General features: G+C 38.0%; 1 protein-coding gene across 3 annotated transcripts in view; it reads left to right on the forward strand.

The window, feature by feature from the left end:
* Nucleotides 1-17,716, forward strand: part of SLC2A9 (solute carrier family 2 member 9) — a 313,753-nt gene that overhangs the window by 140,447 nt on the left and 155,590 nt on the right. For all 3 annotated transcript variants that reach the window (XM_036763747.1, XM_036763748.1, XM_036763745.1), the window contains one exon: nt 10,312-10,499. In XM_036763747.1, coding sequence (XP_036619642.1) covers nt 10,312-10,499 — 188 coding nt within the window. The remainder of the gene's footprint in view (nt 1-10,311; nt 10,500-17,716) is intronic.

Genomic DNA, 17,716 nt, shown 5'->3' on the forward strand with positions numbered 1-17,716 from the left:
TGCATGAATCTTTATACAAGGTGGTATATCATTACTATGGAATGTTTCAATAATCTGAAATCACATCTATAACGTGAACATGAGGAAAGAGGGCAAAGGAGATACTGGCTTGTTTTGTAGACAATCAAAAACCTGGGTAGCAGGATGGAGTAGAGAGAGGGTTGGCCTTGGAATCAGGAAGACCTGAGTTCCAATTTTTCCTCTGACATATACTGACTCTGGGCAGGTCTCTTAACCCCTCAGTGCCCCCAAAAAACTCTCAAAGACTATAATTTGCAGAGAAATAGCTGATTTGTCCAAATAAAGTCCCTCATGGCGAACTCCCTACATCAGTGAAATTGAAGGTCCAGTAAAAAAAATCACAAACTGAATATCCATCTGCCTTGTAGCCTAGAACTTTCTGTCTTTAAAAGGCATGTGCCTTTATAAAACCTCATATTTAAGAGCATCCCTAGTTGACTGCCTGCCTTGCCTAGATCTAGTCCCAGCTCAACCCCTCATCTTCCAGGAGGCTCATCACACACAAACAGTGTGATACACACATATAGTGTGACTCTCTTTAGGCAGGGTACTACAGTGGGAGCTGCATTGGAAGCTAGTCCAATGTAGTGACAGACAAAGAGTCCTCTCCTAGAAAGGAGGGATGGTAGGAGAAGGCTGTGTTCTGAGCTCTAACCAGCTGTGTGACCTTGGGCAAAGCATGTCAGCTCTCTAGGCTTCCTTTTTCATCATTATAAAATAAGGTATTTGGAATAGATGATCTCTAAGGTACTTTCCAGTTCTAACATTTTTTTTTAATCTTGGGATTTCACAGAATCATGAACTTTTGGGGTCAGAAAGGACCTCAGGGGTTAGCCACTACAACCCAAACCTGGGCAGGCATCCCCTCTGTAACATCCCTGATAAATGTTTAACAACAAGCTCTTTAGAAAAACAAACAAACAAACAAGTAAGCTTGCCACACTTTTACGTTTAATCTGCATTATTATTATTTTCTCCATCATTTTCTTAAGACTAGAAAATCACAAAATAATACAGCAGACCCTGATTTGTGGTGTTTGTCAATTTCTGAGGTGCACTTGCTCACATTGAAAATTTATTTTTTAAAGAATATTTTATTTTTTCCCAGTTGCTTATAAAAACAGTTTTAATAGTCATTTAAAATTTTTTAATTATTCCATTCATTTTTACTTTTCAACATTCAGTTCCACAAGCTTTTGAGTTTTAAATTTTCTCCGCCTACCTCCCACCTCCCCCCGCCCCCCTGCTCTGAGATGGCATGTAATCTGATAGAGGCTCTACATATACATTCATATTAGACATATTTTCACATTAGTCGTGTTGTAAAGAAGAATTAGAAGCAATAGGATGAACCATGAGAAAGAAGAAACAAAACAAAAAAAAGAGAGAGAGAGAGCAAATAGTCTGTTTCGATCTGCATTCAGACCCCAAAGTTGTTTCTCTGAATGTGGATAGCATTTTCCATCATGAGCCTTTTGGAGTTGTCTTAGAACCTTGCATTGCTGAGAAGAGCTAAGTCTATCAAAGTTAGTCGTCGCATAATGTGGCTGTAACTGTGTACGATGTTCTCCTCGTTCTGCTCACTTCGCTCAGCATCAGTTCATATAAGCCTTTCCAGGTTTTTCTGAAGTCCGCCTGCTCATCATTTCTTATAGCACAATAGTATTCCATTACATTCACATACCACAACTTGTTCCGCCATTCCCTAATTGATGGGCATTCCCTCGATTTCCAATTATTGGCCACCACAAAAAGAGCTGCTGTAAATGTTTTTGTACATGTGGATCCTTTTCCCATTTGTATGATCTCTTTGGGATACAGCCCTAGAAGTGGTATTGCTGGATCAAAATGTATGCACATTTTTTATAGCCCTTCGAGCATAGTTCCAAATTGCTCTCCAGAATGGAAGTTATTTTTTAAAAATTTGACTTCCAGTTTCTCTCCCTCCCTTCCTTCCCTCCCCGCTTCCCTGAGATTGTAAGTAATTTGACATGCTATATATCACACTGAAAATTTAACTAGCTCTCACCAGCCAGTTTGAACTGGCTCAGTACAGTGAAAGAATGGCTGTGGGGTCAAAGACCCAAGTCCAAATCCTGTCTCTATTTGCTAACTGTGTTACCTCTATTAGACTCTGTTTCCTCATCTGTAAAATGAGGGCATTGGACTAGATGGCCACTGATACCCCTCCAGGCTTTACATCTGTGAGCCTATGAGCCTATAGGATTCTATCCAATGGCCATCAAGGTTCCTCCCAGCTCTTGGTCCGAGATCCTGTGATTATAGCTCTACCTTTAGATCAGAAAGAGATTCTTTTGATTGTCTCCTTTCATTGACCAGCTGGTGTATGTTCAGGGTTTGCAAATGTATTATTTTTATATTGGCTGATAGTGTAACTTATAAAGAAAACATAATGCCAGCCATAGCTAAGTGGAAATGGCTCTTTTCTGAACTCTCTGTTCTTCCCATTCACTGCTACTACCCTGGATACTTTAGGGTTGCATATTTATTAACTGGATTGATATTAAAGTTCTTGCCCTCTGATCTGTGTGGTGTAGTGTGTGTGTGTGTGTGGGGGGGGGTGTAGTGCAACGGAGAGGTAAGCACAAGGGGTTAGGATAAAGAGAAGTAGGCTCCAGTCTCTGTTCTACAACTGTGTTTGACTTCCTTCTCTCATCTCCAATATGAAGATATTAGATGAGATGAACTCTAAAATCCTTTCTGTCCCTAGGGTTCTATGATTCATCCCATGATCCTTGAATATTACATGTTAATCATTTGAATATTATTTAATTTCAATAATAACAACAAGTTTGTCTTTAGAATTTAAAGAGTTGAAAAATACTGTCATTTCATCAGTGAGAATACTCCCTCTCTCACTTAGAAGATGACATTTAAGATGTTCTATGACCAACCTCCTCACCACCCCCCCCCCAAAGAAAAACCCAACAACAACCTGCAATTATCTTTTGGCCAATTTGACTTATGCGCCTTTTTGTACTGGACAACATAACAACCTATGTCATGTCCATCCCTCAACGAGGTGTTAAGGCTCATTAAAAATCTACAAAAATCATTTTTTTAGCCTCCATATTTTGTTTGTTTTGCTTTTAAAAAAATCGGGGAGTTTTCCGCCTCCAGATTGTTGTTTGGTTTTGGTTTTGCTTTTTTGAGTTTTTGGTGTTTTTTTAATCATTAACTTGATAAATTGGAATAAAAATTAATAGTATCACATACAAAGAACAGGAAAAGAGAATTATATATGATTATATACAAAACCATGATTATAACTTATTTGTCCAGCTTCTCTTTAATGTCTGTCATCAGCATTCTCTGTCTCTGTCTCTGTCTCCCTCCCTTTTTCTCCCTCCCCTGCCCCTCTAATTCCCCAGGCATGACAGTCAATTACCCTATGAGTCCATCAACCATTTCTATTTTTCACCAAACCCAAACTCCTTAATAATGAAAAAACCCAACATTCTTCTATAATAATATAAGTTCATTGTAAGTAGATACTATCTTACTTTGGTAATTGTAGCCTCAGTACTTATTACAATCGCTGGCACATATTAGGGGCTTAAAAATGCTTTTCGTTCATTCATTCATTGGCCCAATAGAGTGCAACCTTAATCTACAATTTCAGCACTGGCCTGTAACTGAGACAGTATATTTTGCTCCCATCCAAAAAGTAGTTTTTGTTACTGTTTTGGTTCCAAGGTGATTGGTAATGTCTTCTTCCTGTGTACTGCCCTAAATAAAATCTACTTTTCCTGCTTCTTTAAAAAAAACTGGAGGCTTTCTAACAGCTCGCCACTGTTTAAAAGGAGCAATTTCATATACCCTGTTGTGAAAATAAATGTTTTTTAAGGATAAAGCCGACTGTGTTGGGAATGGATTGACTGCAGGAGCCTTCACAATATCCACATTTCCCTGTAGGAGAATTAATACCAAAGTGGTGAATATTTAAATTTATATTCTAAAACCTACCTCCCAGGATAGAATTATTAGGTTCTGGAAGACTGTAATCAGACAGCTAGTCATAGGCTGGACATTCACGAAGTGTTTCACAATTAAGGGCTCAGTACAATCTTAAGAAGCAGCTTACAAATATGTTTTTTTTTTTTTTTGAAACTGACAGATTACATTGTCAATTTGGAGGAAAAGTAAGTCATTTGAATTGAGTACAAGTTTATTCTGTGCAGAAACCTTATATTTACAAGATTCTAGTTTTCCTAATTACCTCAGAATTACTTTTTGTAGCTTATTCTCCTTACAGTTATCCCTTCCACATCATGGGGATTAAGGATGTGGTGCCCCTTCCCCGGTGAACTGGAAAACATGCATAAAATATTTTCACCCTCCCTTTATACCAGAGAAGTCTGAATTATTATGTGTTTAAAAGATAAAATATGTTGATATCATGCAATACTATATATATTTTTAATGCATTTCTGAGTTTCTAAACTTTTTCTGTGTCATCTGCTAGCCTTTGTATGTCATCTGCAGCTTCAATAAAACTCCCCCCAAAATTCCCATTTAATGTCTTATGCCAACCCACAATATATCGAAACCACAATGGGGAAAGTCACAATGTGGAAAGGATAACTGTATTTAAAATGTGTCCTATGAGCTGAGGAAAAAATCACTTCTTCTCTCTGGATTTCATTTTTTTTTCTTGCCATACTAAGATATTATAATAAATGATCTTTCATGACACCTTTTATTCTTGGTTCCTGTGGCTCGGTGACCAGCTCTAATTTTGCATTGCCTGTATCTTAAGGTATCTTTCAGCGTCATCTTTTTGAGGTCCATGCCTACAACTTAGATCCTCTCCTGCTTTAACAACTATGTTTATATTTGAAAATATTCTTAGCTCTAACATTCTATGGTTTATAACTGAAGTTAACTCCTAGCTGCCATTCTATGGTAGATGTCTAAGACTCAGTGAAACAGTAACTTGATTATCTTATCTTAAAATTACCATTCTGTAAGTTTCCCTTCAAGATACACAAAATATATTCTATAATCTTTTTTTCACTCTGTCATCAATATCACTTGTCATTTCCAGCTGTATAATGGACATCATAATACTTGTCTCATATGCTCACAGTATTGGTATTGGGAAGAGCACATTGTATCCTCCAAGGCTCTATCCGGGGTCATCTCTTTTTTCTATATACTTTCTCTCTTAGTGATTTTATTAGCTGTCATGGGTTCAATTATTATCTTTATGTGGATAATGCCCAGATCTATATATCCAGCCCTAATCTCTCCCCTGAGTGCCAGGGCTGAATATATAACTGGTTTTTTTTTGCATATCTCAGACTGGATGTCCAGTGGGCATCTCGAAATCAACAAATTCAAAACATAATTCACTTTTTTTCTCTAAATCAACCCACTTGCTTCCCAAACTTCCCTTTTTTCACTGTGAGGGTACTGTCACTCTCTGAATCACCTAGGCTCACAACATGATGTCATCCTCACTTTTGCTCACTCTACATAGTTAATCTATTGCCAGATTTTGTCATTTCTATCTGTGTAAGATCTCGGATCTACTTCCCCTTCTCTCTACTCACATAGGCATTGCTTTACTTCAAGCCCTTATCACCTACCTGGACTAATGCAATAGTCTTCTAATTTTTCTCCATGTTTCATTTCTCCCTAAACTGATACATCCATTTTTAAAAAACAATTTTAATTTATGGACTAAAACAAACATTTCCATAACATAGTACAATAAAAAGATAATTGCATATGAAACTGCAAATCTATTATGTACAACTTACTATTTCTTTTAAATATATAATAGTTATCATGTAAATTTCTTTTTTTTTCTTTTTCCTTTTTTTTCTTCTGCCCTCCCCTCCTCCCAAGATGGCTACATCGTAAAGCCTAGGTCTTTCTATCTGTCTGTCTCTCTCCCTCTCCTTCTCCCTTTCCCTCTCTCCCCCTCTTCCCCTCCTCTCTTCCCCTCTCATTTTTCCCCTCTCTTTACCCTGATAAGCACCACTGATTCTCTATTACCTCCATCATAAAAAAGAAGTCATTTGGTATTTAAGCTTATTCACAATATGTCCCATTTTTATACTTTGCTTCTCTCCTTGTACTCCAGTTCAGCTATAATATACTTGCTGTTCTTCTCACAACCTTCTATTTCCCATCTCCCTGACTTTGCACTGGCTGTTCCCCATGTCTGAAATGCTGTCCCTCTTCATCTTCACCTCTTAGCTTCCCTGGTTTCCTTTAAGACTCAACTCAAACGCAACCTTTTCTAGGAGGACTTTGCTGATCCCCCTCCCCACCCCAGCTGCTAGTGACATCCCCTCTGGGATTTCCTTCCATCACATCTGTATGTTTCTTATTTGCGTATGTCTCTCTTATTAGAATTTGAGTCCCTTGAGGGCAGGGATTGTTTTTTCCCCATTCTTTTTCATCCCCAGTGCTTACTTAGCACAGTTCCTGGAAAATAGTAAGTGCCAAAAACATACTTTTTCACTGACTGATCCTATATTGATACTGGTCTTTCCCAACTTGAGGAAAACCTGCCCTCTGCACTTTGGTATGCCTATTTTTCACCGACTGATGTCTTCTGATGCTTCATCATGGCGTGAAGGTGACTGTGGCATTTCTAAGGCTATTACAGTAGAGGCACAAGTTCTGGCAGTGCAAAAGACTCCAAAACCTTAGGATGGACTCTGTCACCCTAGACCAAGCCTAGCTAAAAATGGAGAGGCTAGTCCCTAGGATGCTATTTTTTTCACTGACAGCTACTTTTAAAGACCATCTACCAAACTGTTGAAAAGTTGTAGTTTGTTTTGGTACAAGAATGTCCATCGAGGAAAAAACCTTACTCTTTGAAGTAAGAAAGATCAACCTAGCCATTTAGGCAGAAGAATTTAGAGAACTTTTAGGAAGGGTAAAAAGGAAAAGTAGAAAGGCAAACATGATCTCCTAGGGAACCCTTTTAGCCTAGGTAATTACTTCCATTTGCTTTTGAACCTAGTCCTATTTTACCATCAAATCATTCATATTTTAAAATTATATCTCTTTTGGTTTGGGCCAATTCTACAGGCATTAAAGGTGTTGCAGTCATTTTATTGGAAGTGTTTCTCATTTTGTAAGAATACCTTTGAGATATAGGTATCTGTAGATAGCCTCCAAGGATCTATGTCAGTTCTTAATAGCATATTCTCTAATCACAAACTACTTTTTGCAGGGGAGGTAGGGTGGGGTGGGGTATGGTATGCTTAGCATTTGGGCTGAATGTTCCAATTTAAAGGGTCCCATGAGGTATATATCCTATCTGTATTTTAAAATATACCATATACATTATCTATTAAATATCTTCACTAAAACAATCTTCTGATAGCACATTATGGTGTTGAAATGATCTAAGGTTCTTTTGGGTCATGTCAGTGGAAAACAAGCTCTGGAACATTCTGACAAGCCAAAGCAATTTATGAAGTAGCTAGGTGGCACAGTAGATAGAGCATTGGACTTGCAGTCAAGAAGTCTTGAGGCTGAGTCCCACCTCTGACACTTACTTGCTGTGTGGTACTGGGAAAGTCACTTAGCCTCTGTATTCCTCAATTTCCCCATTTGTAAGATGGAAATAATAATAATGCCTACTTCACAGAGTTTTCATGAAGATTAAAATGAGACATCTCATTTTAACATATGTAAAGTGCCTTGCAAATTTTAATCCACTTAATAGATGTCAGTTATTGTAATTATGATTAAATCCTTTTCTAGTCCTAATTAATGTTATTCTAATACCCCAATTTATCCTATATGTAGCTTATTTGTACATAGTTGTTTCAGGTTGTCTTTACCATTAGACTGTGACCTTCCTGACAGCAGAGAATATTTGTTTGTTTTTACCTTTTTTTAGTATCCTCAGTGCTTAGCATTGTGCCTAGCACATAGTAGGTCCTTAAATGTCATTTGATTAATTGGTTGATGTCTGGTGGAGTTGTCACCTGTTTCAGTGGAGGGAGTATACAAATGGATGAAATGACAGATCTTTGAATTATTGAACTAAATGTCAGTTACACTATATTTTATTTTATAAAGATCCATGCTTTTCTATCATATAGCCATTCTGGTATTCATACCTTCAAAAGGAACAGTTCAGAAGACCTGACTTTTTGTTCAAATGAGTCAGTGTGAGAATGAGCAATGGGACCAAGATAGATTAAGCCAAAGTAAGGAATACAAGGCTAAGTGGAAAGAACATGGTACTGCTGCCATCTAATTGGAAGCCATGTTTCTGTTATCTGATCTCATGGCATTTTGCACTCCCATACTCTTCTCCATTTTACTTTGCATTATATATTTTTGAGTGTATGCATTTTTTGGTCTCTGCTATATGGTAAACTCCTTGAGGATAAGGCCTATGTATATTTTATCTTTATGTTTTTCCCAGTTTCTAGCATAGTGTATTACAGATTATAGATATTTATTAAATATTTAGGGAATGAATGAATATACTGTTCCTATGTATTATGAATCTCAATAACTCAAACAGAGCACAAGGTCCTAGAAAAATTGGGCCCTGGAAAATTAGTGTTAAAAGAGATTTTAAACTCTCTAAGAAAAAATCTCCATGGCCAGATGGATTTACAAGTAATCTACCAAACATTTAAAGAACAATTAATACTAATACTATATAAACTACTTGGAAAAATAGGCAAAGAAGGAGTCCTGTGAAATTCATTTTATGACACAAATGTGGTGCTGATACCTAAACCAATAAGAACCAAAACAGAAAAAGAAAATTACAGACCAATTTCCCTAATGAATATTGATGCAAAATTATAAAATATTAGTGAAGAGATCATAGCAATTTATCACCAAGTTAATACACTATGACCAGGTGGGATTTATACCAGGAATATAGGGCTCATTCAATATTAGGAAAAGTATCAGCATAATTGACCACATCAATAACAAAACCAACAGAAATTGTAAGATTATCTCAATAGATGCAGAAACAGCTTTTGACAAATACAATATTCATTCCTATTTAAAAAAAAAACACTAAAGAGCATAAGAATAAATGGAGCTTTCCTTAAAACGATAAGTAGCATCTATCTAAAACTATCAGCAAGCTTTATCTGTAATGGGGATAAGCTGGAAGCTTTCCCAATAAGATCAGGGGTGAAGCAAGGATGCCCATTATCACCACTATTATTCAATATTGTACTAGAAATGTTAGCTTTAAGAAGAGAAGAAAAGAAATGGAAGGAATTAGAATAGTCATTGAGGAAACAAAACTATTACTCTTTGCAGATGATAAGAGAATCCTGGAAAATCATCTAAAAAGCTACTAGAAATAATTAACAACTTTAGCAAAGTTGCAGGATATAAAATAAACCCACATAAATCATCAGTGTTTCAATGTATCACCAACAAAGCCCAGCAGCAAGAGATAAAGAAATTCCATTTAAAATAACTGTAGAGAATATAAAATATTTGGGAGTCTACCTCCCAAGACAAACCCAGAACTATATGAATACAATTACAAAGCACTTTTCACACATAATGAAATATTACTGTGTTATAAGAAATGACAAGCAGGCAGATTTCAGAAAAATCTGGAAAGACTTACATGAGCTGATGCCGAGTGAAGTGAGCAGGTCCAGGAGAATATCGTACACAGTAGAAGCAACATTGTGTAATGTTCAATTATGATAGACTTAGCTCTTCTCGGCAATACAATGACCTAAGACAATTCCAAAAGACTCCTGATGGAAAAATGCTATCTACATCCAGACAAAGAACTATGGAATCTGAATGCAAATCAAAGCACGCTATTCTCTTTTTTCCCCCATTTTTTTCCTTTTGTTCTGTTTCTTCTTTCACAAAATGACTAATGTGGAAATATCTTTAACATGATTGCACACGTATAAACCTATGTCAGATTGTTTGCCATCTTGGGGAAGGGGGAAAGAAGAGAGGGAGAAAAATTTGGAACTCAGAGTCTTATTTAAAAGTGAAAGTTGAAAACTATATACATAATCGGGAAAAAATAAAATACTATTTACATAAAAAAGAGAAATTGTTGACTGCAGGGGAAAATCAAAGAAAAAGAGACTATATAGAGGAAGAAACTGAGGTCCAGAGGGATTGTTGGGCACCTAGTAAATTCTTAAATGCATTTTCCTTCATTAATTCCTTCATTTATTCATCCATTCACCAAAGGTCACCTAGCCAGTCAGAGGCAGAGCTAGTATTGGAACCCTGGAATCTGAGTTTGGAGTTGTAGAGAATGCCTCTTTCTATTTGCAGCATTTCAGACTTTCCTTGGGAAAATGGATGTCTCTGAAGAAATTGAAGAGGCCCTTGCAGAAAGTCGTGTTCAGAGAAATATTCACTTAGTCTCAGTCTGGGAACTTCTGACAAGGCGTTCTGCACGCTGGCAGATAATTACAGTGATTATCACCATGGCCTGCTACCAGCTCTGTGGGCTTAACGCGGTAAGTACTGACTTTCTGTCTGCCCCTGGCCGCCACATCTTGAGAATAGGTATTTCATAGGAAGGATTGTAGCTTTATCCTGGAAAGTATTTAAATGTCACATTATTCAGCTCAGGAGTTATGCAGGGGGACATTAGAGAAAGAAATTCATTCCGGTGAGTTAAATGGACTGTGGCAGGGCCATATGCCCTCTGTGCCCTCCCAACATTTGACCTCCAAGAGCCTATCTAGAAGAGAGCCATTGAGTTGATTCATTGGTTGTTATCTATCGTCCTAAGGCATCAGCCAAAGGAGGCAGGGAAGCTTGAGCTCATTTGGGGGTTGTTGATGGGAGCAACTGGATCCTCTGGGGCAGAAGGTGAGCTAGCTCATCAGGTGTATCTGGAGCACCACACCCGACCTTTTAGGACTTAGAATCTTCCTTTGGTCGCTGTTGATTTTTATTTGTTTACATCTGACAAAAACAGTTTTATGTTAGGCAGTGCTGTGTAGGGGACAGAACATAGAGTCAGGATATCAGGATCATAGCCCTAGCTCTGGCACCATGTAACCCTGGGCAACTCACTCCACCTCTCTGACCCTCCATTTTCTTCTAAAATGGGCGTAATATTATTTGGATCTCCTATTCCAAAGTGCTATCAGGAAAGCACTTTGTGAAGTCTTCAAGAACCATTGAAATGTGACCTAATGTTGCGATGATAATGAAAAATAAGAGCTTGTATTTATATAGCGCATTAAGGTTTACAAAGCACTTTCCATATGTAAATTTCATTTCACCCTCAAAACAATATTGTGAAGCAGGTGCTATTATCACCACCATTTTACAGATTAGGAAACTGAGGCTGAGAGATATTAAGTAACTCCATAGTCAGAGGAAAAGGGTTTCGATGCTACTTCTATAAAGTTTATTGCCTATGTGGTCCTGACCAAGTCATTTAACTACCTAGGACCTTAGTGATTTTATAAAATGAGGGGGTTTGACAAGGTGCCTTCTATAGTCCCTTCTAGGTCTAGACCAGAGGAACATAACCTTGACTCCATTAACTTGTTTAACAACTGTATCTCAATAATTGACTTTGCAATTCTCTGCATTTTATTTTATGCATTCAAAAAACATTGTTATGAGACAGGATCCTTTGGTTTTATGCAACTTCCAAAGTGGTGAAGGGCATAAAAAAGTCAAAAAGTCTTTCTCTAGAACAATGATCTTGTTCTTTCTATTCCCCAAGATCTCTCAGTCTTGGCCCATCTTAGGAATCTCTCAGTCTCTTGGGATCATTCCCACCTGAGATCTCTTGGTCCTTCTCTCTTGGTGTTGCTCTATTTTTCTCTCTCTCTATTTATTAAGTGTTTACTGTGTGCCCTACACTGTGTAAAATGCTGGGAATATAAATGCAGGCAACAAGAAAGACAGCCTCTGCTCTCGAGGAGTTTATATTCTAACTGGGGGGTGAGGAGGGCAGGTAAAAGGGTGTTGACAAGGAGAGGGAGGGGAGAAGACCAGAATGGCAGAGACAGCCCAGTGTGGGCAGAGGAATGAAAACAGGGCGGTTCTGGGAGGATCCATCCCATCAATATATGTTCAGAACAGTGTGCCAAACCCTGGAGGAGAAAGTTTAGAGTTTCACGTCCCTGGGGATTTTATAGTCTGTCTAATAGAGTGATGAGACACATGCACGGCTATAATTCTCATGATTTCATGATTGGTATATTGTTGAAGTACCTGACTGAGTGGGATGTGAAGGTGGAAGGGTAGAGTTGTGCCCGACTCACAGAATCAGGGAAGGCTTGAGAGTGAAGGGGGCATTTGAGTTGGGCTTTCAACAGTGCATGAGAATGAAAGAGGTTAAGAAGGGAAGGGAGGCTAGTCAAGGCAGAGGCAAGAGCCTGAGCAAGGACAGGAATGTATTCTTGAGAGCATGTCCCTAAACCTGTCAGAACCACACTTTCCTTGTCTGGAAAATGGAAATTATAACAATTGCCCTTCATCATCATAGGGTTGTCGTGAGCATCTAGTGTGGTTTAGTCACTTTTCCCTACTGTCCAGTTCTTCATGACCCCTGTTAGGGGGTTTTCTTGGCAAAGACTGGAGTGGTTTGCCATTTCCTTCTCCAGCTCATTTTACAGATGAGGAAACTGAGGCAAACAGGGTTAATTGACTTACCCAGGGTCACACAGCTAGCAAGTGTCTGAGGTCACATTTGAACTCAATTCTTCCTAACTCTAAAGCCAGTGCTCTATCCACTGTGCCATCTAGCTGCCCCTATGAGCATATACTTAGATAATGCAAATGAAAGCTCTTTCTTACTATAATGTGCAGCTAAATGAGGGTGACCATAAAGTGCACTTAAGTGGGAATTGGGTTTTTTTAACTTGATGCAATGCATTTATTTACTTGTTGAATCAGCTTTTTCAAAGTACTTTCACACTCTTTACACATGATTTTAACCTTAAACCATTCCTATAAACCATTTGGGAAGGTGTCATTAATGAGAAGGAAGGAAAGAAATGATAATTTAAGTGCCTGCTATGTGCTAGGCATTGTGCTAAGCACTTTATAAATATTATTTAATTTAATCCTCACAACAACCCTGGGAGGTATCTAGGTATTATTATTATCCTTATTTTATAGCTGAAGAAACAGAGACAGACAGAAGTAAAGTGACTTGCCCATGGTAACAAGGCTGGATTTTAATTCAGGTCTTCCTGGGCCCAGAATTCCATCCGCTGCACCATAAGCTGCCTCCAAGGCCTAGACGCATTATGCTATGTATCACTCAAAGAAATACCCACATTGTAGAAATGGCACATCCACTGAAGTCAATTAATTTCATTTTCTAGACCAAGAAATTAAGGCCCAGGAATATAAACTGCACAATTACAAATCCAGTTAGTTCTAGACCCAGAATTAGAACCCAGATAACCTGAGATCTGGTCCAGTGCTCTTTTTACTATGCCATGCTGCTTTTGAGTCCTTTTGATTTTAAATTTGCTTAAGATGGACAGCCATCTAACAAAAGGAAGAAACTTGAGTTAATATGATCTTCCTGTGAAAGAAAAATTAGATTTACATGGCATGATGGATAGAGAGCTGGCACTGGAGCTAGGAAGTCCTGAGTTGAAGTCTTACCTCTGACACACCAATTATCTGTGTGACTCTGGACAAGTCACTTAATCTCTTAATGCTCCACACAGTTCTCTAGGTTGGAGAGAAGGTGCCAACATATTTTGCTGGAGAGTTTCCTTACTGGGAGTTTCCTATACCAATGAAATTATGGGTCCATTCCCTCCATACTTGTTCCTAGAGAGAAACTCTAGGAAAAATGAGTGGAAATTATGGATGGAATGGAGTAGGTAGGGTATTCCTTGTCACCAGGGGAATCTTCAAGCACAGACTGGACATTGCAAAGAGGGGTTATTCTTTACGTAGTTTGAACTCTCTGGTTCCTTATTATTTTAAAATCCTTTGATCTGAAGCCCTGAGTTCCTTTCAAATGGTAGATTCTATGTCAGTCAACAAGCATTTAAGTGTTTTCCTATGTGCTGGTTACTATACTAAGCACTGAGGACACAAAGAAAGGCAAATACAGTCATTGCCCTCAGGGAGCTCCCATTCTAACGGAGGAGACAACATGTAAGTAACTAAATACATGCAAGATATCTGTACCTTGTATGTACTTTCTTTTATATATATAAATAATCTATCACATATATAATCTATAATACAGATGATGCATTATAGATGATAATATATCATATAATACATAGAATAGATATAATATATAACATAATTATAATCAACTATGTATATGTATATGTAACCAAGGGGACAATACATTACTAAATACATACAAGATATCTGTATCTTGTATGTACTTAGTTTTGTAAATATATAATAATCTATTACATATATAATCTATAATATAGATGACACATTATAGATTATATTATATTGTATAATATAGAATAGATTATAATATATAACATAATTATAATCAATTATATATGTATATATAACCAAGGGAACAATATATAACTAAGTACATACAAGGTATCTTGTTATATATCATATAATGTTATATATGATATAATGTATGTAAGATATAATTATAATACATATAAAAGTAAGAAGACAACATGTAAGTACCTAATACATACAAGATATATATATATATGTATTTCTATCTTGTATGTACTTATATATGCGTACATAGATATATATCTTGTATATACTTATACAAACATATACATAACTAAGTACAAACAAGATACACATGCATATATATACATACATATATATGTATATATATATATATATATATCTTGTATGTATTGTTACTCAGATGTTCTCTATCTATCTCTATACATGTACAGTGAGAAACTGACTAATGAGACCCTGGTCCTGAGATCACATATAAGCTTGGGAGCTCATGGTGGGCTGCCTCTAGGACTGGGTCCTCACTGGACAGTCCCCTCATTACACAGAATAGATGAAAGGTCTTCTGAGAGGGGAATCCACTAGAAGTTGGGTGGACCAGGAAAGCCAACCTGCTAAAGGTGAGACCTAAGCTGAGGCTAGAGAAACCAAGAGGCAGAGTTGAAGAGGCCAAGCATTCTAAACATGATGACAGCCATGGCAAAGGCACAGAAATTAGGTTGCAAGCTCCTTGAGGTGCAGGGATACTCTTTTGCCTCTTTCTTGCTCCCAGCCCTTAGCAGAGTGCCTGGCCCACAGTATGCATTTAATAAATGTTTGTTGATTGACTGACTAATTGAGGAATGGAAGATGGAGTTCTATGTGTTAGAAACATTGGGTGGGCCAGTGTAGCTAGATTGTAGAGTGATTTAAGGGGAGCAAAGCCTAAGAAGGGTGGAAAAGTACGAAGGGGCAGGTTGTAAAGAACTTTAAATGTCAAATAATTTATATTTGATCACAGAACCAATAGGCAGTCACTGGAGTTGATGAGGATGGTAGAATTGGGGTGGGGAGAAAGCATACTCAGACCAGTATTTTAAAGAAATCACCCTGGCCGCTGAATAAAGGCTGGATTGGAGTGTGAGAGGATCCACACAAAATCAAGGAAGCAGGTTGAGCATGGCATGCCCCTTTGTTTTCCTAATAATTTCTCTGTGCATTTTGATCTGCACATCCTATAGGGACCATAAGAAAAGAGAATCTGGAAGCTTAAGCTTTCTCTGTCTCCCCCACCCTCTCCAATGACATTCACATCCTGTTCCCTAAAATTAGATCTGTCACTTGGGATTACTTATGTTATGCTCCCGCATTCTCCTCAAGTCACTTACTCCTTGCCTGAGAACCAGCCTGCTTTAGGACTCTATTAGTCCTGACTTTCACCAAGTGTTAGACCCTCAGTGGCAAGAAGATTGATCCAAGAGCCCTGAAATGACAAATCCCTACCTTGTCCCACCACTTAGCAAACCAGAAGCTGGTTCTACATACAGTCTCCCCCGGCCCTCCCCCCCACCCCTGCTGGATTGTGTTTGTTGAACAGAGCTCTGTTCAATCCAAATGTATACGATTGATATAGAAAGCCAACATAGGTGTGGTAAAACCCAGCTACCTAGAAACCTCTGGAACATGGGTTCTCCTATTAATAGAAGTAGAAAATCCTGAATGAGAAAATGAATGGTGACTGAAGAAGATCTTGTTACAGATATTTTAGAGAAGGTTCATGTTCCAGGACAGATTGGATGAGATGGCCTCTGATATCCCTCCCAGCTCTGACATTGTTAGAGACCCAAATGTACTGGTCAGATAATGTGCAGAACATTGTGCCTGACTCTGTGCTGTAGATTTTAGAAAGATCATTGACAAAATGGTCTATATCCCAAATGGGACACATGGAGGAGATTAGATGACCTTTGATACAGTAATCAGTGGAAGGAACTGAAAAAATGTTTGACTTAGAAAAGAGTCAGCTTGTGGTGTGGAGACAGAGGAGAGCGTCACGATAGCTAACTTCAAGGGTTTGAGAAGTGTTAAAGGGATTTGCTTGTTTTGCTTGGTCTGAGAGGGGAAAAAGTTGCACAGGCAGATGGTGGTTGAATATAAGGAAGAAATTCCCAAGGAGCAGAGCTGTTTTGGAATCAAATGGACTGCCTAGGGAGATAGGTAACAGGGAAGCCAGGTGGCTCAACGAACAGAGAGCAGATCCTAGAGTCAGGAGGAGCTGAGTTCAAATGTGACCTCAGACACTTCCTAGATGTGTGACCCGGGTTAAGTCACTTAACCTTGTTTGCCTTGGTTTCCTCATCTGTAAAATAAGTTGGAGAAAGAAATGGCAAACCACCCCAGCATCTTTGCCAAGAAAACCCCAAAAGGGGTCACAGAGTCACACAGGATTGAAATCACTCAACAACAACAAAGGGAGATAGGAAGAAAACACCTCTTCTTCCTGGAGGTATTCAAACATAGTGCCCCAGACTCTTTGCTGTGTACAGTGTAGAGGGGATTCATGGACTGAGTAGGGAGTGAACTAAATGACCTCTCAGGTCCCTTCCAACTTTAAGATTCTCTGACCCTCAGTTGTTCTCATTGCCAGGGCCTCCAGATAGTTTGGTGTTTACTCCTTTAACCCCAAAGCTTTATTTTAAAAATAACCAATTTGACGGACATTATATTTAAGGAATCCTTTTATAAAGACTAGTCAGTATAATTTAACCATTTCTGGACTGAACCTTTGATTCACCTCGTTTAAAGCAGAGAATTGGATTGGGATATAGGAGATCTGGGATGTATTTCAGGTTCTGTCAATAGCTAGCTACAAATCATTTTAGTTCTTCAGGCCTCAGCTTCCTTTTCCATAAAACTTCTAAGTCTTCTCCATTTCTTCCATTCTATGTTCTAAGGTCCTTTATTATTTAATGTTTTATGAATCTAATATTGAATCCCACCCCAACAAAAACAATCCATCACTACTTTCATATGTGATTTTCATGAGAATAAAAAAGAACCATCCTCTAGAAATAGAATAGAAACAGATTCCTGAGGGCTTTAAATTGACTTAGAACACCACAAATTAACATCATCTGTGTTGCATTGTGTTTTTGTTATTTTTGTTAAACATTTCCAAATTAAATTTTAATGTAGTTTGGGTTCAGCTGAATGCTTGAGGCCCACAAACCATAAGTTCGACACCTCTGCTCCAATGAAGAACAGTGTCTGCTAACGAGATGATTTCTTATGGTAGCATTGC

The sequence above is a fragment of the Trichosurus vulpecula genome, chromosome 6 (assembly GCF_011100635.1).
Source record: "Trichosurus vulpecula isolate mTriVul1 chromosome 6, mTriVul1.pri, whole genome shotgun sequence".
NCBI classification, from domain to species: domain Eukaryota; kingdom Metazoa; phylum Chordata; class Mammalia; order Diprotodontia; family Phalangeridae; genus Trichosurus; species Trichosurus vulpecula.